Below are 27,731 nucleotides of genomic sequence, written 5' to 3'. Positions count from 1 at the left end.
CCTCAGGACAAGGCCAAAGCCAAGGCTAGACAGTCCAATTTTCGTTCCTTTCGTAATTTCAAAGCAGGAGCAGCATCAACTTCCTCTGCACCAAAACAGGAAGGAGCTGTTGCTCGCTACAGACAAGGCTGGAAACCTAACCAGTCCTGGAACAGGGGCAAACAGGCCAGAAAACCTGCTGCTGCCCCTAAGACAGCATGAATTGAGGGCCCCCGATCCGGGACCGGATCTAGTGGGGGGCAGACTTTCCCTCTTCGCCCAGGCTTGGGCAAGAGATGTTCAGGATCCCTGGGCGTTAGAGATCATATCTCAGGGATACCTTCTGGACTTCAAATCCTCTCCCCCAAGAGGGAGATTTCATCTGTCAAGGTTGTCAACAAACCTAACAAAGAAGGAAGCGTTTCTACGCTGCGTACAAGATCTTTTATTAATGGGAGTGATCCATCCAGTTCCGCGGTTGGAACAAGGACAAGGGTTTTACTCAAATCTGTTTGTAGTTCCCAAAAAAGAGGGAACCTTCAGGCCAATCTTGGATTTAAAGATCCTAAACAAATTCCTAAGAGTTCCATCGTTCAAGATGGAAACTATTCGAACATTTTTGCCCATGATCCAAGAGGGTCAGTACATGACCACAGTGGATTTAAAGGATGCTTACCTTCACATACCGATTCACAAAAGCCATTACCGGTATCTAAGGTTTGCCTTTTTAGACAGGCATTACCAGTTTGTAGCTCTTCCATTCGGACTGGCTACGGCTCCAAGAATCTTCACAAAGGTTCTGGGCACTCTTCTGGCGGTACTAAGACCGCGAGGAATTTCAGTAGCTCCGTACTTAGACGACATACTGATACAAGCTTCAAGCCTTCAAACTGCCAAATCTCATACAGAGATAGTACTGGCATTTCTAAGGTCGCATGGATGGAAAGTGAACGAAAGGAAAAGTTCTCTCTTTCCACTCACAAGAGTTCCCTTCCTGGGGACTCTGATAGATTCTGTAGAAATGAAGATTTACCTGACAGAGGACAGGTTAACAAAACTTCAAAGTGCATGCCGTGTCCTTCATTCTATTCAACACCCGTCAGTAGCTCAATGCATGGAGGTAATCGGACTAATGGTAGCAGCAATGGACATAGTTCCTTTTGCACGCCTACATCTCAGACCACTGCAACTGTGCATGCTAAGTCAGTGGAATGGGGATTACTCAGATTTGTCCCCCACTCTAAATCTGAATCAAGAGACCAGAAATTCTCTTCTATGGTGGCTTTATCGGCCACATCTGGCCAGGGGAATGCCATTCAGCAGGCCAGACTGGTCAATTGTAACAACAGACGCCAGCCTACTAGGTTGGGGCGCTGTCTGGAATTCTCTGAAGGCTCAGGGACTATGGAATCAGTAGGAGAGTCTTCTTCCAATAAACATTCTGGAATTGAGAGCAGTCCTCAATGCTCTTCTGGCTTGACCCCAGTTAACAACTCGGGGGTTCATCAGGTTCCAGTCGGACAACATCACGACTGTAGCTTATATCAACCATCAGGGAGGGACAAGAAGCTCCCTAGCAATGATGGAAGTATCGAAGATAATTCGCTGGGCAGAGTCTCACTCTTGCCACCTGTCTGCAATCCACATCCCGGGAGAACTGGGAGGCGGATTTCTTAAGTCGTCAGACTTTTCATCCGGGGGAGTGGGAACTTCATCCAGAGGTCTTTGCCCAAATACTTTGACGTTGGGGCAAACCAGAGATAGATCTCATGGCGTCTCGACAGAACGCCAAGCTTCCGCGCTACGGGTCCAGATCCAGGGATCCGGGAGCGGTCCTGATAGCTGCCTTGACAGCACCATGAACCTTCAGGATGGCTTAGGTGTTTCCACCTTTCCCGATGCTTCCTCGATTGATTGCCAGAATCAAACAGGAGAAAGCATCAGTGATTCTAATAGCGCCTGCATGGCCACGCAGGACTTGGTATGCAGATCTGGTGGACATGTCATTCTGTCCACCTTGGTCGTTACCTCTGAAACAGGACCTTCTGATTCAGGGTCCTTTCAAACATCAAAATCTAACTTCTCTGAAGCTGACTGCTTGGAAATTGAACGCTTGATCTTATCAAAGCGTGGTTTTTCTGAGTCAGTTATTGATACCTTAATACAGGCTAGGAAGCCTGTTACCAGAAAGATTTACCATAAAATATGGCGTAAATACCTATATTGGTGCGAATCCAAAGGTTACTCTTGGAGTAAGGTTAGGATTCCTAGGATATTGTCTTTTCTACAAGAAGGTTTAGAAAAGGGGTTATCCGCTAGTTCCTTAAAGGGACAGATCTCAGCTCTGTCCATTCTGTTACACAAGCGTCTGTCAGAAGTTCCAGACGTTCAGGCTTTTTGTCAGGCTTTGGCCAGGATTAAACCTGTGTTTAAAGCTGTGGCTCCACCATGGAGTTTAAACCTTGTTCTTAACGTTTTACAGGGTGTTCCGTTTGAACCCCTTCATTCCATTGTTATAAAGTTGTTATCTTGGAAAGTTCTATTTTTAATGGCTATTTCCTCGGCTCGAAGAGTCTGAGTTATCAGCCTTACATTGTGATTCTCCTTATTTGATTTTTCACTCGGATAAGGTAGTTCTGCGTACTAAACCTGGGTTCTTACCTAAGGTAGTCACTAACAGGAATATCAATCAGGAGATTGTTGTTCCATCCTTGTGCCCAAATCCTTCTTCGAGGAAGGAACGTCTTTTGCACAATCTGGATGTAGTTCGTGCCCTTAAATTTTATTTACAGGCAACTAAAGATTTTCGACAAACGTCTTCCCTGTTTGTCGTTTACTCTGGTCAGAGGAGAGGTCAAAAAGCTTCTGCTACCTCTCTCTCTTTTTGGCTTCGTAGCATAATTCGTTTAGCTTATGAGACTGCTGGACAGCAGCCTCCTGAAAGAATTACAGCTCATTCCACTAGAGCTGTGGCTTCCACTTGGGCCTTTAAGAATGAGGCCTCTGTTGAACAGATTTGCAAGGCTGCAACTTGGTCTTCGCTTCATACTTTTTCCAAATTTTACAAATTTGACACTTTTGCTTCCTCGGAGGCTATTTTTGGGAGAAAGGTTCTTCAGGCAGTGGTTCCTTCTGTATAAAGAGCCTGCCTATCCCTCCCGTCATCCGTGTACTTTTGCTTTGGTATTGGTATCCCACAAGTAATGATGACCCGTGGACTGATCACACTTAACAGAAGAAAACATAATTTATGCTTACCTGATAAATTCCTTTCTTCTGTAGTGTGATCAGTCCACGGCCCGCCCTGTTTTTTAAGGCAGGTAAATATTTTTTAAATTATACTCCAGTCACCACTACACCCTTGGCTTCTCCTTTCTCGTTGGTCCTTGGTCGAATGACTGGAGGTGACGTAGAGGGGAGGAGCTATATAGCAACTCTGCTGGGTGAATCCTCTTGCACTTCCTGTAGGGGAGCAGATAATATCCCACAAGTAATGATGACCCGTGGACTGATCACACTACAGAAGAAAGGAATTTATCAGGTAAGCATAAATTATGTTTTTGGTTGCAATTTCTTCTGCTAGAAGAGTTTCAGAATTATCTGCTCTGCAGTGTTCTCCTCCTTATCTGGTGTTCCATGCAGATAAGGTGGTTTTACGTACTAAACCTGGTTTTCTTCCAAAAGTTGTTTCTAACAAAAACATTAACCAGGAGATTATCGTACCTTCTCTGTGCCCGAAACCAGTTTCAAAGAAGGAACGTTTGTTGCACAATTTGGATGTTGTTCGCGCTCTAAAATTCTATTTAGACGCTACAAAGGATTTTAGACAAACATCTTCCTTGTTTGTTGTTTATTCCGGTAAAAGGAGAGGTCAAAAAGCAACTTCTACCTCTCTCTCTTTTTGGATTAAAAGCATCATCAGATTGGCTTACGAGACTGCCGGACGGCAGCCTCCCGAAAGAATCACAGCTCATTCCACTAGGGCTGTGGCTTCCACATGGGCCTTCAAGAACGAGGCTTCTGTTGATCAGATATGTAGGGCAGCGACTTGGTCTTCACTGCACACTTTTACCAAATTTTACAAGTTTGATACTTTTGCTTCTTCTGAGGCTATTTTTGGGAGAAAGGTTTTGCAAGCCGTGGTGCCTTCCATCTAGGTGACCTGATTTGCTCCCTCCCATCATCCGTGTCCTAAAGCTTTGGTATTGGTTCCCACAAGTAAGGATGACGCCGTGGACCGGACACACCTATGTTGGAGAAAACAGAATTTATGTTTACCTGATAAATTACTTTCTCCAACGGTGTGTCCGGTCCACGGCCCGCCCTGGTTTTTTAATCAGGTCTGATAATTTATTTTCTTTAACTACAGTCACCACGGTATCATATGGTTTCTCCTATGCAATTATTCCTCCTTAACGTCGGTCGAATGACTGGGGTAGGCGGAGCCTAGGAGGGATCATGTGACCAGCTTTGCTGGGCTCTTTGCCATTTCCTGTTGGGGAAGAGAATATCCCACAAGTAAGGATGACGCCGTGGACCGGACACACCGTTGGAGAAAGTAATTTATCAGGTAAACATAAATTCTGTTTTTTGCTAGTTGTGCAATCTTACTAATGCTTTAGGCACATACTGTAAAAATTTCGAAAAGTTTGCTGCATTTTTCACTGTTTTGGAAAAATTGTGTGCCTTTTTATCTCTTAAAGGCACAGTAACGTTTTTTTGCAAAGTGTGGTTTTACTTGTTTAAAGTGATTTCTAAGCCTGTTTGCCTTACTACTAGTCTGTTAAACATGTCTGACACCAAAGAAAATCCTTGTTCAATGTGTTTAGAAGCCATGGTGGAACCCCCTCTCAGAATGTGTCCCACTTGTACTGATATGTCTATACACTTTAAAGAACATATTGTTGCACTTAAAAATGTGGCCCAAGATGATTCTCAGACAGAAGGTAATGAGGTTAGTCCGTTAACCTCTCCCCAAGTGTCACAACCAGTTACGCCCGCTCAAGCGACGCCTAGCAGTGCGTCTAACTCTTTTACCTTACAAGATTTGGCGGCAGTCATGGATAATACCCTCAGTGTTTTTATCTAAACTGCCCGTGTTACCTGCAAAGCGTGATAGCTCTGTTTTAAGAACAGATTCTGAGCATTCTGACGCTTTAGTAGCTGTATCCGATATACACTCACAACGCTCTGAAATGGGGGCGAGGGATGTGCTGTCTGAGGGAGAAATTTCCGATTCGGGAAAGGTTGCTCCTCAGACAGACTCAGATACGTTGGCTTTTAAATTTAAACTAGAACGTCTCCGCTTATTGCTCAGGGAGGTATTAGTTACTCTGGATGACTGCGACCCTTTGGTGGTTCCAGAGAAATTGTGTAAAATGGACAAGTACCTAGAAGTTCCTGTCTACACTGATGTGTTCCCGGTCCCTAAGAGGATTGCGGATATTGTTACTAGGGAGTAGGATAGACCAGGTATTCCCTTAGTTCCCCCTCCTGTTTTTAAGAAAATGTTCCCCATATCTAACCCCATGCGGGACTCGTGGCAGACGGTCCCTAAGGTGGAGGGGGCTGTTTCTTCACTTGCTAAGCGCACAACCATACCAATTGAAGACAGTTGTGCTTTTAAAGACCCTATGGATAAAAAATTAGAGGGTTTACTTAAGAAAATTTTTGTTCAACAAGGTTTTCTTCTCCAACCTATTGCGTGCATTGTTCCTGTAACCACTGCAGCTGCTTTTTGGCTCGAGGCGCTGGAAGATGCGCTCCAGACGGAGACCTCATATGAGGACATTATGGACAGAATTAAGGCTCTTAAGCTGGCTAATTCTTTTATCACAGATGCCGCTTTCCAAATAGCTAAGTTAGCGGCAAAAAATTCAGGTTTCGCCATTTTAGCGCACAGGGCGTTATGGCTAAAGTCCTGGTCGGCCGATGTGTTGTCAAAATCTAAACTATTGAACATCCCTTTCAAAGGAAAGACCCTCTTCGGGCCTGAATTGAAAGAGATTATTTCAGAAATCACTGGGGGAAAAGGCCATGCTCTCCCCCAGGACAAGTCCTTCAAGACGAAGAACAAACAAAATAATATTCGTTCCTTTCGGAATTTCAGAAGCGGTCTTGCTTCATCCTCCCCTGCTGCAAAGCAAGAGGGTAACACTTCACAACCCAGGGCAGCCTGGAAGCCTTACCAGGGCTGGAACAAGGGTAAACAGGCCAAGAAGCCTGCTGCTGCCTCTAAGACAGCATGAAGGGGTAGCCCCTGATCCGGGACCGGATCTAGTAGGGGCAGACTCTCTCTCTTCGCTCAGGCCTGGGCAAGAGACGTACACGATCCCTGGGCCTTAGAGATTGTATCCCAGGGATATCTTCTAGAATTCAAGGACTCCCCTCCAAGGGGAAGGTTCCATATTTCTCGTCTGTCTTCAGACATGACAAAGAAAGAGGCGTTCTTACGCTGTGTAGAAGACCTACATACAATGGGAGTGATCCACCCAGTTCCGATTGCGGAACTAGGGCTGGGGTTTTACTCAAACCTGTTTGTGGTTCCCAAAAAAAGAAGCAACTTTCAGACCAATCCTGGATCTCAAAATTCTAAACAAGTTCCTCAGAGTCCCATCATTCAAGACGATCACCATTCGGACAATCTTACCTATGATATAAGAGGGTCAATATAGGACTACCGTGGATCTAACGGATGCGTACCTACATATTCCTATCCACAAAGATAATCACCAGTTTCTCAGGTTCGCCTTTCTGGAAAAGCATTATCAGTTTGTGGCTCTTCCTTTCGGGTTCGCCACTGCTCCCAGAATTTTCACAAAGGTGCTAGGGTCCCTCCTGGCGGTTCTAAGACCGCGGGGCATAGCAGTGGCGCCTTATCTAGACGACATTTTAATTCAGGCGTCGACTTTCCAAAGAGCCAAGTCTCACACGGAAATTCTATTGGCCTTTCTGAGGTCTCACGGATGGAAGGTGAGCATCAAAAAGAGTTCTCTTTCCCCCCTCACAAGAGTTCCCTTCCTAGGAACCCTAATAGACTCGGTAGAAATGAAAATATTTCTGACGGAGGTCAGAAAGGTAAAACTTTTAACTACTTGCCGAGCTCTTCATTCCATTCCTCGGCCTTCTGTAGCTCAGTGCATGGAGACAATCGGACTAATGGTAGCGGCAATGGACATAGTCCCTTTTTCACGGATACACCTCAGACCACTGCAACTGTGCATGCTCAAACAGTGGAATGGGGATTATGCAGATTTGTCTCCTCAAATACAGTTGAACCAGGGGACCAGAGATTCTCTTCTCTGGTGGTTGTCTCAGGATCACCTGTCGCAGGGAATGTGTTTCCGCAGACCAGAGTGGATCATCGTAACGACCGGCGCCAGTCTGTTGGGCTGGGGTGCAGTCTGGGACTCCCTGAAAGCTCAGGGTTAATGGTCTCGGGAAGAAGCTCTTCTCCCGATAGACATTCTGGAACTGAGGGCGATATTCAACGCTCTCCAGGCATGGCCTCAACTTGCTGCGGCCAAATTAATCAGATTTCAGTCGGACAACATCACGACTGTAGCTTACGTCAATCATCAAGGGGTAACAAGGAGTTCCCTAGCAATGACGGAAGTAACCAAAATAATCAGGTGGGCAGAGGATCACTCCTGCCATCTCTCAGCAATTCACATCCCAGGAGTAGACAACTGGGAGGCGGATTTTCTAAGTCGTCAGACTTTTCACCAGGGGGAGTGGGAACTCCACCCGGAGGTATTTGCCCAGCTGACTCAGCTATGGGGCACTCCAGAATTGGATCTGATGGCGTCCCGTCAGAACACCAAGCTTCCTCTTTACGAGTCCCGATCCCGGGATCCCCAGGCGGTGCTGATAGATGCTCTAGCAGCGCCTTGGTCCTTCAATCTGACCTATGTTTTTCCACCGTTTCCTCTCCTTCCTCGTCTGGTTGCCAGAATCAAGCAGGAGAGGGCTTTGGTGATTCTAATAGCGCCTGCGTGGCCACGCAGGACCTGGTATGCAGACCTAGTGGACATGTCATCTGTTCCACCATGGACACTACCAATGAGGCAGGACCTTCTAATACAGGGTCCTTTCAAACATCCAAATCTAATTTCTCTGCGTCTGACTGCTTGGAGATTGAACGCCTAATTCTATCAAAGCGTGGTTTCTCTGAGTCGGTTATTGATACCCTGATTCAGGCTAGAAAGCCCGTCACCAGGAAAATCTACCATAAGATTTGGCGAAAATATATTTTTTGGTGCGAATCCAAGGGTTACTCATGGAGTATGGTTAGGATTCCCAGGATTTTGTCCTTTCTCCAAGATGGATTGGAGAAAGGATTATCAGCTAGTTCCTTAAAGGGACAGATATCTGCCTTGTCTATTCTTTTTCACAAACGTCTGGCAGAGGTACCAGACGTTCAAACGTTTAGTCAGGCTTTAGTCAGAATCAAGCCTGTTTATAGACCTGTGGCTCCGCCATGGAGTCTGAATTTTTAGTTCTTTCAGTTCTGCAAGGGGTTCCGTTTGAACCTTTACATTCCATAGATATTAAGCTTTTATCTTGGAAAGTTTTGTTTTTGGTAGCTATCTCTTCTGCTCGAAGAGTTTCAGAGTTATCTGCTTTACAGTGTGATTCACCTTAACTGGTGTTCCATGCGGATAAGGTGGTTTTACGTACCAAACCCAGTTTTCTTCCTAAGGTTGTGTCTAATAAGCATATTAACCAGGAAATTGTTCTACCTTCTCTGTGTCCTAATCCTTCGTCGAAGAAGGAACGTCAGTTACACAATCTTGATGTGGTTCGTGCTTTAAAGTTCTATTTACAAGCAACTAAGGATTTCAGGCAAACAACTTCTTTGTTTATCTCTTCTGGTAAGAGGAGAGGTCAGAAGGCGACCGCTACCTCTTTCCCTTTGGCTGAAAAGCATCATCCGTTTGGCCTATGAGACTGCTGGCCAGCAGCCTCCTGAAACAATTACTGCTCATTCTACCAGAGCAGTCTCTTCCACATGGGCTTTTAAAAATGAGGCTTCTGTTGAACAGATTTGTAAGGCAGCGACTTGGTCTTCGCTGCATACTTTTTCCAAATTTTACAAATTCGATACTTTTGCTTCTTCGGAGGCTTTTTTTTGGGAGAAAGGTTTTACAAGCAGTGGTGCCTTCCGTTTAAGGTACCTGTCTTGTTCCCTCCCTTCATCCGTGTCCTAAAGCTTTGGTATTGGTATCCCACAAGTAAAGGATGAATCCGTGGACTGGATACACCTTACAAGAGAAAACAGAATTTATGCTTACCTGATAAATTACTTTCTCTTGTGGTGTATCCAGTCCACGGCCCGCCCTGGCTATTAAGTCAGGTAGATTTTTTTGTTTAAACTACAGTCACCACTGCACCCTATGGTTTCTCCTTTTTCTTCCTAACCTTCGGTCGAATGACTGGGGGGTGGAGCTAGAGGGGGAGCTATATGGACAGCTCTGCTGTGTGCTCTCTTTGCCACTTCCTGTAGGGAAGGAGAATATCCCACAAGTAAAGGATGAATCCGTGGACTGGATACACCGCAAGAGAAAGTAATTTATCAGGTAAGCATAAATTCTGTTTTTTGGGTATTTTTTTTTTTTTTTTTTTTAAGTAATTTTTTATTGAGGTAATATGACAAGCAAAAATACAATATCAAAAGGAAACATCATGGCAACATGCCCATTTGACAAACATCAGGAAAGACATATTGGGTCCAAACAAGCATGTCCTCACAGCTTTAGAATCTAAGTATATCATTGCCTAGCCAATTAGACTACCTCATTTTGTTTAAGTACATTCTCAAGAGGACAGATAACACAAATTAGGACAACCAACTCATAGTAAGCCTATTTACACTAAGCAATGCGCAACATATGCAGGCTAGAGCTTGTCCTTGAAATAATCAACATAACTTGCAAAACATACATTGAGTGGGAGGACTGCTAACTGGGCCCCTCTAAGGTCTCATGCTATGATACTATAATCTTAACCCTGAACTAGCCCCCTAAAATAAACAAAAAAGAATACAAGTTAAGGAAAGCCCCAATTAAGAATTCTTAGCCACTCTTGGGCCATAAGTGTTAAGTATAAGCAGGGGATTAAGTTGTGGGGGGTTTTAACAGGGCCGCTCTTGGACCCCTTCTAGAATTACTAAAAAAAAAAAAATGGTATAGGGGCCAATGTATAGCCAGATGACAAACATAAAATTATTATAGCATAATAAGTGCCGCAGTAACCCGTACATTACCATATTAAGCTCTTTGTACCATCTTATGTAGTGAAGGCCACTCTTAGACCCCAATTAATGCTTCCTCTAACCTTTAAGGGTTTTGATTTATTCAGGCCCCTATAGGACCCGCACACACATCATTGGTATACCCTCACTATATTGGCAATTATTCTGGGGTATCCAACAACACAGGCTGCCAGCGTATCTACTGGTATAGGTCAGTTATAAGCCTCCATTATCTCTTACCTCTAACTTGAGGGCTTCTAAGTAAAACATATTACTCTTAGACCTGTATACCCAACAATTTTAACTGCCCAGTATAACATTTATAGTTCTGTAGTATTATAATTTTTCCTCCTGCAGGATTATATTAATCAAGCACATAACATTAACTTTTAGTATTCCTTAGCAAGGGGGTCATCATAGACAAAACTTCTGGGTATGTCTACCACTTTATGTGAGGCAGTAAGAGGGAAGCCGAAATTACTATATGTGATACATAACCTCTAACAATTGAACAATACATAAAAATTCAGAGCATTGTGTACACAAGGGATAGTTTACATTTCTAAATAGGATTAGGGTCCCAAACATCAATCACATCTCTTGTTTAAAAAAAAATCTCAGGCTTAAGGATATTACTTAGGTAGCAGCAAGACCAAAAAAAAAAAAATAAATAAATATGGAAAGCAACATAAAACCCTTGTTATGAACCTGATGCCCCCTCTCCCCCCAGGCTGATATCTACGAACATACACATATGACCAATAGGCTATCAAAGTGAATATACAGTAATACTTGTCTTACGAGCCTACATTAGATAAAGGTATACGTTTAAGAGTGATATATATATGCACTAGAGGGTATCTTAAGTCATAGCAATATAAGAGCATAGGTAAAACTTCAAATTGTCCTGAGTTCCATTACTAGATTTATCAGACCGCAAGTTCATCATTAGTCTCAGGAAAAAGGGAGCCCCAGTGACCTCAGGGATGTAGTTTAAAGTCCGGGCCAAGCAAGGTGCCTAACTATTACCAACCATCTCACCATGCCGCCAGGAGTTATGCACATTTACCCGACGCCTGTCCGGGAGGCGCCGCACTCAGACACCTCTTGGCTGCATGGGGCCGTCGAGGGAATAACTCCCTCATACGGCAACGTGAAAGCGGGCAATATGCGCAGAGTCCATCTACCGTCCTCTGTCAGTAGAGAAAGTCCTGTGTCACTCTTGTCTGGTGAGTAGAAATGTCCCGGTGCCAGCAGCTCAAGGGTAGCACTCCGGCCTTCCCCTTTCATCAGCTCTTCTCGCACCTCGCCTCGATCCCCCCCCAGAGAGCCGGCCGCATCTCTCCGGTTAGGTCCCACGGCGGGTAAGGAACTCACACATGCTCCCGGCAGCACGCAGACAGGCACATCCTTAGCGATGCGCCGGTTTGTGCCTTTTGACAGATTGCCACATAGCAGAGAGTGATCGATATTTGCCTCTTTGCCGCTGCTGGATACCTCCATCTTGGTATGGATGTGGGCCATGTGGGATATAAGGCGATCGCATCTTGCTTGTATTGAGCGATCAAGATCAGTCATCCAGCCCTGTATAGCCTCCATTATGTCCTCCATTATCAATCTGATAAGTAGTGTAAAGGGAGATGTAGGAATATCTCCTTATACCCGGGATCCCCGGGGGGGGGTGCTGAGGAATTCCCTCCGTGGAGGCCGCCGAGAATAAGCTACAGCAGTCCGGTCTGAGAGACCCTAAGGTTGCACAGTAAAGGTATTGCTTTAATCAGCGAACTGTCCTCTTTCATATGGTCCAAGATTCTATGCTGGATGCATCAAACTCTGCTAATTACATGGCGGAATGTAATTTAGGCTTCCAGAGCTCTCAGTTTTGCGGCCATCTTCAGCCCAAGCCCGGACACGCCCCCTTTTTTTTGGGTATTTTAAGGTGAAAGGTAGAGCAACACAACACCTCCAGCAAAGAGCTGCTGAAAGTAATTGTCTCTGAAGTATAGAAGAACATCTCTCCATACATTTGTGCAACACTGGTATCCTCCATGCCGAGGAGAATTGTCTTTCATCAAAAATAAGTGGGTTTACAAAGTAGTGAAAAAATAAGATATATGAATCTCAGCAATGAAAGGTGTACTGACTTTAGGTGCATTGAGTTCCTACTGTGGGACTGGTGTTATGAATATAGTATATTAAATTGTTAGTTTATAATTTCACATAAGCGCAAATACCTTACTCTAAAAATGTAGAAGCCATGCAATTACTCTAAGATGTGCAGGGTTGTACTCCTGTTGTATACTTTGTGTGTTTCTCTAACTTTCTAATAGCAGTCCACAAATTCCATTTATAACCTATGGGAATTTCTTATCCTGTCCATCAGGAGGAGGCAAAGACACACCAAACACAGCATTTAAATATACCTCCCACTTAACTTACCCTCCCAGTAGTTCTTTGCCTCGTTTTATGGAGGTAGGCAGAGAAGGTGCTCTACTGAAGATTCTGAATGCATTGTCAATGGATTATTTCCTGCAAGGGAGAACAGAGTGTTGGTGTATGTTAGCCTACTGGTGGTTGCAAGGAAGTTCCTATGCCTCATCCAGTGTTTTTCTGCTATCCTCCCTTTTAGGCAAACAGTGTTAGTTACACTGATTTTACTTTTGTCTTACAGGACTCCTGCAAGTTGACAGAATAAGAAGCTGGGTGAGTCCTGATTCTACTTCCTTTCCCTCTAATGGCTTGTTGCTGGGAAAAGCAGACAGACATCCATTAGACTGACTTGGACCCCAGACACAAGGGGGATTAAACGTGTACCCTTTAAGATTTTTATTAGGGGGACAAGCTGGAAAGCTTTTGGTAACTCTGGGACAAGTTGATTGAGGCGTGACTTTTCTTTGCATGCACTTAGTGAGGGTGCCCGACACTACAGAGCGGCTTTGGGTTCTCCGACTGGACTTGCAGTCTGGACCTGGTACACACTGCTGTTGTGTGAAGGCAGCGAGACCTAGCTGAGTGCTTCATTCCTCAAATTTTCTCTCTGGTTAAGGAGCTCTCCCATTTGGTTTAGCTACGGATCCCAGGATCTTTACAAAGGTTCTAGGGGCCCTCATTGCTGTAGTCTAACTTCAGGGGATTGCTGGGGAGCCATACTTGGATGACATCTTGGTTCAGGCACTATATTTACATTTAGCAGCATCTCACACAGTCTGGTATCTTCGGATGCATGACTGGAAGTTAAACAAAGAAAAAAGTTCTTACCCCAAACACGAGTGAACTCCCTAGGGATCATTAAAGATTCTATCAGAATGCATATTTATCTCAGACCAACACAGGGAGAAACTTCAGGCTGTCTTCTTCAATCCACTCTTTGGCCTTCGGTGGTAAGTCTTCAGGGTTTGTGGCTTTGAACGCTATTCTTTTGCTTCCTTTAATCTGAGACCTCTACAGTTATGTATGCTCAGGAAATGGAATCGATACTATTTAGACCTATCTCGGGTAATATCTATGGATCCAGAGACTAGAGTCTCTTTCCTGATGGCTGTCTCAGGGGCCCATTCTCCAGGGCATGTGCTTCCTGTGCTCATCATTTGACAGAGGAAACTATTATGCTGATCAACATTTTAGAGCTGAAGGTCATTGTAGCGGATCTCCGCTAGGGGTTGCCCTTCCTCTGTCCAAAACCCAGGGATGGCACCCGAATAGTGGGACCCAAGCTATCATTGCTGATAATGGGGTCAAGGCAGCGACTGTATCTCCCCCAGCTGGGCTGGTCTCACAGACAGGCAGAGTCCCCTCTGTACTGCAGCTCTCTCACGGCAGGTATCATCCCCTCTGCCTGGCTGCTTCTAGGCAGGAATAAATCCCTCTGCCTGTTGGTACATTCAGGCAGGTAAAGTCCCCTCTGCCACGCTCCTTGCTTCAGGTTGGTATTTATTTGTTTCCCTGCACTGTCTTTAAAAAGACAATTGGGGCTCACAAGGCCAGGTCTTTGTTTACAGGTCCACAGGCTCTGTAGCAGGTCTCACTTGCAGGAAAAGGTGCAGCCAGAATGCAGGGCCAGAACCTCTGCCACTGGTATTCCTGAAAGAATCACAGGACCAATTGTTCCAGAAGGAACCACTCCAAATTCTTTTTTACTCAGGACTAGCTTCCACAAACACACTAATAAGCTTATGGTGACACACTCCTTAAAACACAAACATAGGAAAACATATAGGAAACCATATAATAAAGGATTATAACTTTGCCAACAGGATGGAGGATTTAGGTAGTGCTAAACAGTAAAAAAAAACCATCTGTATTTGCGCCCTATGCAAATATATGCAAATTAGTCATTCCTTCTCTTGTACCCATTTTGGTGGTAAACTTGCAACCAATAGAGGGCGCTGTTATGTTTTTGGGATAGTTCAACCTATAGATGGCGCTGTGTCACACATTGTCCATAAATGTGACTTAAGGAGCCGTCACAGCAGGTAATATCTATGGATCCAGAGGCTAGAGTCTCTTTCCTAGTGACTGTCTCAGGGGTCCATTCTCCAGGGCATGTGCTTCCTGTGCTCATCTTTTGACAGAGGAAACTATTATCCTGATCAACGTTTTAGAGCTGAAGGCCATATTCAATGCTCTTCTGTCCTGACCCCAATTCCGTTCGTTTATATAAGATTTCAACCTGACATTACTGTTCTGGCCTGTGTCATCCACCAGGGCTGAACTTGCTGCTTTCTAGCGATGCTGGAAGTGTCTCTTATTCTTCAATGGGCAGAGACCTACCAATGCCAAATATCAGCCATTCTTATTCCAGGTGTGGAGAGCCGGGAAGCAGATTTTCTGAGCAGGAAAAAATGGTCTCTAAACCAGAAGGTTTTTTGCGAGATCACCCGCAGTTTGGGTTGCCCGGAGAGAGATATGATGGCTTCTCTTCTCAATGCTAAACTGCAGGGACACTGGTCAAGATTGAGAAATCCTCATGCGGAGAGTTGGACCCCTTAACAGTTCCTTGGCATTTCATTCTAGTTATCTTTTTCCTCAAATTGTTCTTCTCCCTCAAGTAATAGCTTGAATCAAACAGGATAGATTTTCAGCGATTGTTAGCTCTTGCGTGGCCACGCAGCACTTTGTATGCAGATTTTATGAAAATGTCGTCTGTTCCTCCATGGAGAGTGCCTCAGTGGCCGGACCTTCTGGCGCAAGGTCAGTTCAATTTCCACGCAGTAAGCCTCAGAGAATCTAGATTTTGATAGAACGAATAATTTTGTCCCAGAGCAGATTTACTGAGGGGGTGATTGGTAAACGGTTTACGTGCCTGAACCAGAGTATCAGATGTATTTACCATAAGATGTGGAGGACTTGCATGTTGTGTTGCGTGGAACGTGGGTTCCTTTAGTACAAGGTGAAGACTCTGTATCCTTCAGTTTCTGCAGGATGGTTTGGAAGAAGGGCCTGTCGGCTAGTTCTTACAGGTCAGATCTCCGCTCTTCCTGGGTCTTCAAGAATGAGGTTTCAAATGAATAGATTTAAAGCCTCATTTGTAAGGCTGCTACCTGGTCTTCATCTTTTGAAAGAGAGGTTCTTCAAGCCCTGGTGCCTAGTATTTAGTTAGGCCTTCCCAACCTTTCCCTCTCTAAAATGTTTTCATGGACTCCACAGCTTGGGTATTGGTTTCACATAGGTTATCAATGGAATTTGTGGACTCTCACTGCTATTTGAAAGAAAATATAATTTATGCTTACCTGAAATTTTCTTTCTTGGCAGTGAGTCCACGAACCCGCCCTGAAGAATAGTGTTTTTGGCAGCAGTCTTATGGCATTTTATCTCTACTTTTCCTAATCCTCGGCTTGAACTATTTTGAGGGTAGGGGAAGTGAGGGATATTTCAATGCTTTGGGGTGTCTTTGCCTCCTCGTTGCCAGGTGAAGTATTTCCCATAGGTTATGAATGGAATTTGTGGACTCACTGCCAAGAAAGGAAGCATAAATTGGTTATCGCTGTATCGGTCTATCTCAATAGGATAAGTGCGCACGCAATTGTAAATCCCAGTACCATGGTGCAGAAAAGGTATATCATATACTTCCAAATGAACAAGATGCACTCTGGATTTAACCTACAGCAAAGCTATTTATTCTGTGATGTTTCGGGGTCTTCACCCCTTCCTATAGCAGGTGCTGAACCCCAAGGCAGAACATAGTGATCTGTGATGTTTTTGCAGAAAATGCAGCATGTCTGCAGATAGAACAGGACACATGCAGGAACTGTTAGCGCTTACACTTTGTAGTGCTGCTCCACATTAGACAGTTCTCTTCAAACAGAGCTGTGCTCTGGCTGCACTGTGTAATTAATTTTTCCTTAAAGGGACACTGTACCCAAAAATTCTTTTGTGATTCAGATTGAGCATGAAATTTTAAGCAACTTTCTAATTTACTCCTATTATCAAATTTTCTTCATTCTCTTGTTATCTTTATTTGAAATGCAAGAATGTAAGTTTAGATGCCGGCCCATTTTTGGTGAACAACCTGGGTTGTCCTTGCTGATTGGTGGATAAATTCATCCACCAATAAAAAAGTGCTGTCCAGAGTACTGAAACCAAAAAAAAGCTTAGATGCCTTTTTCAAATAAAGATAGCAAGAGAACGAAGAAAAAATGATAATAGGAGTAAATTAGAAAGTTGCTTAAAATTGCATGCTCTTTCTGAATTACAAAATAAAAAAATTGGGTACAGTGTCCCTTTAACAAAGTGCATCAAATGCAAAGTGCTGTTTGTAGTGAGCAGTCAAATATGCAGTAGCGCTGCAAAGCAGCACATCGCTTGTTGACTGGTACTCAGGTTTTTCAAACCCGTCCCCTACCTTTTCCCAGTCTGCAAAGCTGTTTATTCTGAATGAAAGACATAAGTATGAGCATTGCATCTTTTTTATTACTACATTTCTATGTTTAGACCAAGAGACATTTTAAAATGTATTTTTTGTATGCAGCTAATTTGCAATGCAATGATATTATAAAACATTAAAAATTGCTTTATTCTTCAGTTAACCAATACATTGCAATTGAACTGGTGCCTTAGTGTAACCGTCTTATTTTAAAATTTAAAATTGAAAAAGTCATCGCAGAAAGTAAAGAAGTTCTGCCTCTGGGGTGCTGAAAAGAGCTGAATGCTGCAGATAGCGGAGTGCTGAATTGCATAGGTCTGGTTTGTACTACCTTGCAGTTTGTATCGATATAAGAAATCCAGCGATACATCTATAAATATTATCTAGTATAAAAACAAGGTATTCCAAGAAGTTCTTCAAGCCCCCTGTATATGATTTAAATGCACCAGAAGCCTTAGCGAGTGTTTTTCTAGGTACAGACTGTTGTAAAGACCTTGCATACCTAGCAAATGGTGCAATTGCATTTGACATTGAAACTTTTTTTTTATCAGACGTGCTGAGGTGACCCTGGATGGTGTTTGGCCAATAGATAAAACATCACGTGCAGTAATAAAGAGCCCAGAGCGCCTTGGTGAAATGAACTATGAAAACAGATTGGAGCTTGCATCCCGAAAGCAGGGTGCACATTTCAAAGAATACCGTCCTGAGACTGGCTCCTGGGTCTTCAAGGTATGCAGGAACAAGTAAAATCTTCCATTTCATTTTTCTTGTCAATCAAATCCTTTTTTGCATTTACATAAAATATTATTTAAAATAGAATGACGAAAATGAAAGTATCTGCTGGTATAAGCATAAAGAAAACGTTCAGGAACTAGATTTCAAAGGCTGTAACTGGCCTCTAGTTATTATATAATTTAAGGCAGAAAAAATGGTCAATTCACTAATTTGTGAATTCTTTTTCTTTCCTATGGCATTGAGAGTCTACGACGTCATTCCAATTACTAGTGGTATGTTCAACTCCTGGCCAGCCGGAGGAGGCAAAGCGCACCCCAGCAAAGCTGTTAAGTGTAACTTCCCTTACCCATAATCCCCAGTGATTCTCTTTCTTTGTCGATGGAGGATGTGCCAAGTTGGTGTCTGAAGATATTTAATCCTTTTATGGGTACTTTTCCCTGCAAGCAAGGATTGGGGTCTAGCTGTGTCCACGTCAATCTCTTTAGTAAGAGTAGTGGTGGCTTTTAGCAGTTAGAAGGCGGCGAGGTAGTCTTTGCTTTACTTCTAACAAGTTTGTTCCCCCTTTGCTTAAAGCCAGGGTTGGTTACTCTGTTCTTTCTTTCACTACAGGTACATGACAGGGAGTGCAGTGCCGGTCACACCTAAGTAGCTGCTATCTGCTTTGCAGCTGGATTCACAGGTAAGTTACTTTTCCTTCTAGGTACTGAAGGTCAGCACTTTAGAGGTTAACCCTCACTTGGATCTTTTCTCCAACATTGGTGTGTCCGGTCCACGGCGTCATCCTTACTTGTGGGATATTCTCTTCCCCAACAGGAAATGGCAAAGAGTCCCAGCAAAGCTGGTCACATGATCCCTCCTAGGCTCCGCCCACCCCAGTCATTCTCTTTGCCGTTGCACAGGCAACATCTCCACGGAGATGGTTAAGAGTTTTTTTGGTGTTTAAATGTAGTTTTTATTCTTCTATCAAGTGTTTGTTATTATAGTGCTGGTATGTACTATATACTCTGAAACAGAAAAGGATGAAGATTTCTGTTTGTAAGAAGAAGATGATTTTAGCAGACAGTAACTAAAATTGGTTGCTGTTTCCACATAGGACTGTTGAGATGAAGTAACTTCAGTTGGGGGAAACAGTTAGCAGACTTTTCTGCTTAAGGTATGACTAGCCATATTTCTAACAAGACTGTGTAATGCTGGAAGGCTGTCATTTCCCCTCATGGGGACCGGTAAGCCATTTTCTTAGTCAAAAACAAACAGAATAAAGGGCTTATTATGGGCTAAAAAACTGGTAGACATTTTTATGGGCTAAATCAATTGCTTTATTTGTGCATATTATTCAGATTTAGGCTAATAATTGGCATTTATAATCTTGGGGAACGTTTATAAAACGGCAGGCACTGTATTGGACACCTTTTTCAGTCAGGGGGCCTTTCTACTCATAGACTGAGCCTCATTTTCGCGCCATTAATGCACAGTTGTTTTTTGAGAGCAGGGCATGCAGATGCATGTGTGAGGATCTAAGAATCTCTGAAAAAGCTTTTAGAAGGCGTCATTTGGTATCGTATTCCCCTCAGGGCTTGGTTGGGTCTTAGCAAAGACTATATCTGGGACTGTATAGGGGTTAAATTGAAAAACGGCTCCGGTTCCGTTATTTTAAGGGTTAAAGCTCTGAAATTTGGTGTGCAATACTTTTAAGGCTTTAAAATGTGGTGAAATTTTGGTAATTTTTGAACAATTCCTTCATACTTTTTCACATATTCAGTAATAAAGTGTTTTCTGTTTGAAATTTAAAGTGACAGTAACGGTTTTATTTTAAAACGTTTTTTGTGCTTTGTTGACAAGTTTAAGCCTGTTTAACATGTCTGTACCATCAGATAAGCTATGTTCTATATGTATGAAAGCCAATGTGTCTCCCCATTTAAATTTATGTGATAATTGTGCCATAGCATCCAAACAAAGTAAGGACAGTACTGCCACAAATAATGATATTGCCCAAGATGATTCCTCAAATGAGGGGAGTAAACATGATAGTACATCATCTCCTACTGTGTCTACACCAGTTTTGCCCATGCAGGAGGCCCCTAGTACATCTAGTGCACCAATACTTATTACCATGCAACAATTAACGGCTGTAATGGATAACTCCATAGCAAATCTTTTATCCAAAATGCCTACTTATCAGAGAGCGCGATTGCTCTGTTTTAAACACTGAAGAGCAAGAGGACGCTGATGATAATTGTTCTGTCATACCCTCACACCAATCTGAAGGGGCCATGAGGGAGGTTTTGTCTGAGGGAGAAATCTCAGATTCAGGAAAAATTTCTCATCAAGCTGAACCTGATGTTGTGACATTTAAATTAGAACATCTCCGCGTACTGCTTAAGGAGGTGTTATCTACTCTGGATGATTGTGACAATTTGGTCATTCCAGAGAAATTATGCAAGATGGACAGGTTCCTAGAGGTTCCGGTGCCCCCCGACACTTTTCCTATACCCAAGCGGGTGGCGGACATAGTAAATAAAGAGTGGGAAAAGCCCGGCATACCTTTTGTTCCTCCCCCTATATTTAAGAAATTATTTCCTATGGTCGACCCCAGAAAGGACTTATGGCAGACAGTCCCCAAGGTCGAGGGGGCAGTTTCTACTCTAAACAAACGCACTACTATTCCTATCGAAGATAGTTGTGCTTTCAAAGATCCTATGGATAAAAAATTGGAAGGTTCGCTTAAAAAGATATTTGTACAGCAAGGCTACCTTCTACAACCAATTTCATGCATTGTTCCTGTCACTACGGCAGCGTGGTTCTGGTTCAAGGAACTAGAAAAGTCGCTCAGTAGAGAAACTCCATATGAGGAGGTTATGGACAGAGTTCACGCACTTAAATTGGCAAACTCTTTTATTTTAGATGCCGCTTTGCAATTAGCAAAATTAGCGGCGAAAAATTCAGGGTTTGCTATCGTGGCGCGCAGAGCGCTTTGGCTAAAGTCTTGGTCAGCGGATGTTTCATCCAAGACAAAATTGCTTAACATTCCTTTCAAAGGTAAAACTTTATTTGGACCTGATTTGAAAGAGATTATTTCAGACATCACTGGGGGAAAGGGCCACGCCCTTCCACAGGATAGGTCTTTTAAGGCTAAAAATAAACCTAATTTTTGTCCCTTTCGCAGAAATGGACCAGCCTCTAATTCTGCATCCTCTAAGCAAGAGGGTAATGCCTCACAACCCAAACCAGCCTGGAAAACAATGCAAGGCTGGAACAAGGGTAAGCAGGCCAAGAAGCCTGCCACTGCTAACAAAACAGAATGAAGGAGTAGCCCCCGATCCGGGACTGGATCTGGTGGGGGGCAGACTTTCTCTCTTTGCTCAGGCTTGGGCAAGAGATGTTCAGGATCCTTGGGCGCTAGAAATAGTTTCTCAAGGTTATCTCCTGGAATTCAAGGAACTACCCCCAAGGGGAAGGTTCCACAAGTCTCACTTATCCTCAAACCAAATAAAGAGACAGGCATTCTTACATTGTGTAGAAGACCTGTTAAAGATGGGAGTGATACACCCAGTTCCAATAAAGGAACAAGGAATGGGATTTTATTCCAATCTGTTCGTAGTTCCCAAAAAAGAGGGAACGTTCAGACCAATTTTGGATTTGAAGATCCTAAACAAATTTCTCAGGGTACCATCGTTCAAAATGGAAACCATTCGAACGATTCTACCCACCATCCAGGAAAGTCAATTTATGTCTACCGTGGATCTAAAGGATGCGTACCTACATATCCCTATCCTCAAGGAACATCATCAGTTCCTAAGGTTCGCTTTTCTGGACAAACATTACCAGTTTGTGGCTCTTCCATTCGGATTAGCCACTGCTCCAAGGATTTTCACAAAGGTGCTAGGGTCCCTTCTAGCGGTTCTAAGACCAAGGGGCATTGCAGTAGTACCTTACTTGGACGACATTCTAATACAAGCGTCGTCCCTGTCAAAGGCAAAGGCTCATACGGACATCGTTCTAGCCTTTCTCACATCTCACGGATGGAAGGTGAACAAAGAAAAGAATTCTCTGTCCCCGTCAACAAGAGTTCCCTTCTTGGGAACAATAATAGATTCCTTAGAAATGAGGATTTTTCTGACGGAGGTCAGAAAATCAAAACTTCTAAGCTCTTGTCAAGTGCTTCATTCTGTTCCTCGTCCTTCCATAGCGCAGTGCATGGAAGTAATAGGATTGATGGTTGCAACAATGGACATAGTTCCCTTTGCACGAATTCATCTAAGACCATTACAACTGTGCATGCTCAAACAGTGGAATGGGGATTATACAGACTTGTCTCCAATGATTCAAGTAGATCAAAAGACCAGAGATTCACTCCGTTGGTGGCTGACCCTGGACCATCTGTCTCAGGGAATGAGCTTCCGCAGGCCAGAGTGGGTCATTGTCACGACCGACGCCAGTTTAGTGGGCTGGGGTGCGGTCTGGGAATCCCTGAAAGCTCAGGGTCTATGGTCTCGGGAGGAGTCTCTTCTCCCGATAAACATTCTGGAACTGAGAGCGATATTCAATGCTCTCAGAGCTTGGCCTCAACTAGCAAAGGCCAAATTCATAAGGTTCCAATCAGACAACATGACGACTGTTGCTTATATCAATCATCAAGGGGGAACAAAGAGTTCCCTGGCGATTAAAGAAGTGACCAAAATAATTAAATGGGCGGAGGATCACTCCTGCCACTTGTCTGCGATCCACATCCCAGGAGTGGAAAATTGGGAAGCGGATTTTCTGAGTCGTCAGACATTCCATCCGGGGGAGTGGGAACTCCATCCGGAAATCTTTGCCCAAATAACTCAATTATGGGGCATTCCAGACATGGATCTGATGGTGTCTCGTCAGAACTTCAAGGTTCCTTGCTACGGATCCAGATCCAGGGATCCCAAGGCGACTCTAGTAGATGCACTAGTAGCACCTTGGACTTTCAACCTAGCTTACGTATTCCCACCGTTTCCTCTCATTCCCAGGCTGATAGCCAGGATCAATCAGGAGAGGGCCTCGGTGATCTTGATAGCTCCTGCGTGGCCACGCAGGACTTGGTATGCAGACCTGGTGAATATGTCATCGGCTCCACCATGGAAGCTACCTTTGAGACAGGACCTTCTTGTTCAAGGTCCATTCGAACACCCAAATCTGGTCTCCCTCCAACTGACGGCTTGGAGATTGAACGCTTGATTCTATCAAAGCGTGGGTTTTCAGATTCGGTGATAGATACTCTGGTTCAGGCCAGAAAACCTGTAACTAGAAAAATTTACCATAAAATATGGAAAAAATATATCTGTTGGTGTGAATCCAAAGGATTCCCATGGAATAAGATAAAAATTCCTAAGATTCTCTCCTTTCTTCAAGAAGGTTTGGAGAAAGGATTATCTGCAAGTTCTCTAAAGGGACAGATCTCTGCTTTATCGGTCTTACTACACAAAAGACTGGCAGCTGTGCCAGATGTTCAAGCTTTTATTCAGGCTCTGGTAAGGATCAAGCCTGTTTACAGACCTTTGACTCCTCCCTGGAGTCTAAATCTAGTTCTTTCAGTTATTCAAGGGGTTCCGTTTGAACCCTTACATTCCATAGATATTAAGTTACTATCTTGGAAAGTTTTGTTTTTGGTTGCAATTTCTTCTGCTAGAAGAGTTTCAGAGTTATCTGCTCTGCAGTGTTCTCCTCCTTATCTGGTGTTCCATGCAGATAAGGTGGTTTTGCGTACTAAGCCTGGTTTTCTTCCTAAAGTTGTTTCTAACAAAAATATTAACCAGGAGATAGTTGTACCTTCTTTGTGTCCGAATCCAGTTTCAAAGAAGGAACGTTTGTTACACAATTTGGACGTTGTCCATGCTCTAAAGTTCTATTTAGAGGCTACTAAAGATTTCAGACAAACATCTTCCTTGTTTGTTGTTTATTCTGGTAAAAGGAGAGGTCTAAAAGCGACTTCTACCTCTCTTTCCTTTTGGCTTAAAAGCATTATCCGATTGGCTTATGAGACTGCCGGACGGCAGCCTCCTGAAAGAATCACAGCTCACTCCACTAGGGCTGTGGCTTCCACATGGGCCTTCAAGAACGAGGCTTCTGTTGACCAGATATGTAAGGCAGCGACTTGGTCTTCACTGCACACTTTTGCCAAATTTTACAAATTTGATACTTTTGCTTCTTCGGAGGCTATTTTTGGGAGAAAGGTTTTGCAAGCTGTGGTGCCTTCCGTTTAGGTAACCTGATTTGCTCCCTCCCTTCATCCGTGTCCTAAAGCTTTGGTATTGGTTCCCACAAGTAAGGATGACGCCGTGGACCGGACACACCAATGTTGGAGAAAACAGAATTTATGCTTACCTGATAAATTACTTTCTCCAACGGTGTGTCCGGTCCACGGCCCGCCCTGGTTTTTTAATCAGGTCTGATGAATTATTTTCTCTAACTACAGTCACCACGGTACCATATGGTTTCTCCTATATATATTTCCTCCTGTCCGTCGGTCGAATGACTGGGGTGGGCGGAGCCTAGGAGGGATCATGTGACCAGCTTTGCTGGGACTCTTTGCCATTTCCTGTTGGGGAAGAGAATATCCCACAAGTAAGGATGACGCCGTGGACCGGACACACTGTTGGAGAAAGTAATTTATCAGGTAAGCATAAATTCTGTTTTTTGGGACATAGTTATCCTTTATTTGGTTAAGAGTACATTTTATGGGCAGCTTGTCGTTAAATTGTAATGTCTGTTAATTTTGCGACCTATTGCAGCTGAGCAGATGGGGGGGGCATGACTGTACCTCTGTTTGTTTTTACCAGGGACAGGGAATTTGCTGCCTCCATTGCCGGGAAATTTTATTAAAGAGCTTGACATTATGGTGTGTGAGGACTGGGTATTAGGGAAATACGTACACTCCTCACACTTTATATTCCCTGGATGGCCGTTTTTACGGATGGCTGTGACATAGTACTTATTTATTAATATGGGCACTATATTTCAACTAAGCTAACGCATGTATAAAAAATCTGAACTCTGTAGGGCTATTTGTCAAAAGTGATTGAAGTGGTGTGGTTAAAGTAATATACGGCCTTATCCAAAATTATCACCACATCAATCCCATCCTAGTCATGAGAGCCAAATAATTAATTTGCCTGGCTGTAAACGTACATATAACAACTTGGTCGGATTCCACAACATTTATCTCTGCTTGAATTCCTATGTATTAAGTATGCCTAAATCTTGTCTCCAACTCCTGGTCTAAATCGATAAACTATATATCCATTGTGGGGTTAGTTGCCATAAACAATATTAGCATTTGATATCAGGATGTAAGGAGTAACACTAATACTGCGCTTAGACCTGTTCAAATTAAGTTTACCCGGTTTCTGCACTGTCAAAGTGTCTGCCTAAGTTTGGGGAAATAAAGGGGAGCAATGTAACCCGATTGATAGGGGAGGAGAGGGTACACTGGCTGCCCTGTGTCCCAGGATTTATGTTAGGTGTTCAATTTGACGCACCCGTTCGCCCTTGTACAAGTACCCTTATCAGTGGCGATTTATTACATGTAATATGTTGTGCTTTCACTCGTGTGATTATCCATGTTATATGCATGTATTGGTATAAAACACCTTGTGTTTTACAGTTGTACTATCCAGGACTGGGCTCGCGAACTAAGTTGTCTGTGTATTGCTGCTTATTTGAACACTGGACGTATTTAGAGGCTTCAGAAATTAAATAGAGCTATCCATTTTGTTTGTCACCTCTAATATGGGTTTCTTATTCAGCAGCACATTAGCGATACTTTGTTTCTGTATTTCTTGTAGGGTTCAGCTTAATCTTGATTGTTGGGTTACCAGAGATCACCTGTAAATTTATGTAATACCAAGTATCACCAGATTATCATACACCATACTGGAGATAATTACTATGTCTCATAAGATTAAACTGAATCTAGTTTGGTGTGGTGACCTGAAGACACCATTATTTGTTATATATGACAAGTAGCGCCAAATTATTGCCCTCCAAACAGTGTGTTAAATCACCAAGTTAGATATAACAATTTTCACAAGTGCTATTAGGCTGTAGCAAAAGCTATATTTCAGGGTTAGCTGGTTATCAGTGTTTTATCCGGGTATGTGACTCAGATGGCTGTATAATATCCCCTCTTCTGAAGTTATTTATGTTGAAAGTTCAATTAATTATTTTAGTTGCTTCTTAGTGATTTAATTACTTGTCATCTGAGCGCGTTGAATCAAGTTGCTTTCCTATCGCCCCATTATATTAGTGCTGAATATTACCATTCGATAGTGGCTGGTCTTACACTGTGGCTATAGCAGCGATATCAGACAGCTCTGTACATTCAATAGTAGCTAATATTACAATGGTAGCTAATTACCGGAGCAGCAGTATCATAGAAACAGCTCCCTATCTGTACTGTTATTTTCTATTATAGCTCTTACTTGCTCAGTTTAAGTGTACAGTATAATATTTTTTAGCACCATATTCTATTGTTCAGCATTCATCCGCACAACCAATATATCTGATTATTGAAGCAGCGGTATCACAGTGGTAGCTCAGTATATACTATGTTGCAACACTGCACTCTATTATTGGCATATCATAGGTAAAGTCTGATCATAGCTGGGCTACTCCACCTTATCCGCTCTTTACCGGTTTAAGTTAGAGTATTCTCAAGCAAATTATAGGCTCATTTGAACTGCTTAGCAGTAAGGACGTTTTTAAAGTAAACTCTGTTGAGGTTCAAATAAGCCTATAATTTGTTTAAGAATATTCTAACTTAAACCGCTAAAGAGTGGATAAGGGGGAGTAGCCCAGCTATGATCAGACTATACCTATGATATGCCAATAATAGAGCGCAGTGTTGCAACATAGTATAACAAACATTGGTGTTTTCAGGTCACCACACCAAACTAGATTCAGTTTAATCTTATGAGACACAGTAATTATCTCCGGTATAGTGTATGATAATCTGATGATACTTGGTGTTTATATAATAAATTTACAGCTGATCTCTGGTAACCCAACAATCAAGATTAAGCTGAACCCTACAAGAAATACAGAAACAAAGTATCGCTAATGTGCTGCTGAATAAGAAACCCATATTAGAGGTGACAAACCAAATGGATAGCTCTATTTAATTTCTGAAGCCTCTAAATATGTCCAGTGTTCAAATAAGCAGCAATACGCAGACAACTGTTTGCGAGCCCAGTCCTGGATAGTACAACTGTAAAACACAAGGTGTTTTAAACCAATACATGCATATAACATGGATAATCACACGAGTGAAAGCACAACATATTACATGTAATAAATCGCCACTGATAAGGGTACTTGTATAAGGGGGAACAAGTGCGTCAAATTGAACACCTAACAAATCCTGGGACACAGGGCAGCCAGTGTACCCTCTCCTCCCCTATCAATCGGGTTACATTGCTCCCCTTTTATTTCCCCAAACTTAGGCAGACACTTTGACAGTGCAGAAACCGGGTAAACTTAATTTGAACAGGTCTAAGCGCAGTATTAGTGTTACTACTTACATCCTGATATCAAATGCTAATAATATCATTGTTTATGGCAACTAACCCCACAAGGGATATATAGTTTATTTAGACCAGGAGTTGGAGACCAGATTTAGGCATACTTAATACATAGGAATTCAAGCAGAGATAAATGTTGTGGAATCCGATCAAGTTGTTATATGTACGTTTACAGCCAGGCAAATTAATTGGCTCTCATGATTAGGATGGGATTGATGTGGTAATAATTTGGATAAGGCCGTATATTACTTTAACCACACCACTTCCATCACTATTGACAAATAGCCCTACAGAGTTCAGATTTTTTTATACATGTTAGTTTTGTTGAAATTCTTATTTTAATGACTGAATTAAGTTATGT

The 27,731-nt window shown here is 43.0% G+C and overlaps 1 protein-coding gene across 1 annotated transcript in view; it reads left to right on the top strand.

Moving 5' to 3' along the window:
• Nucleotides 1-27,731, top strand: part of NUP98 (nucleoporin 98 and 96 precursor) — a 655,099-nt gene that overhangs the window by 450,095 nt on the left and 177,273 nt on the right. Inside the window, 2 exon segments of the mRNA XM_053705662.1 lie at nt 10,339-10,442; nt 17,645-17,822. Of these exon segments, the coding sequence (XP_053561637.1) occupies nt 10,339-10,442; nt 17,645-17,822 (282 nt within the window).

This window comes from Bombina bombina, chromosome 3, assembly GCF_027579735.1.
Source record: "Bombina bombina isolate aBomBom1 chromosome 3, aBomBom1.pri, whole genome shotgun sequence".
Lineage (NCBI taxonomy): Eukaryota > Metazoa > Chordata > Amphibia > Anura > Bombinatoridae > Bombina > Bombina bombina.
The sequence above is the reverse complement of the archived record's forward strand: the minus strand, read 5'-3'. Positions and strand labels throughout refer to the sequence as shown.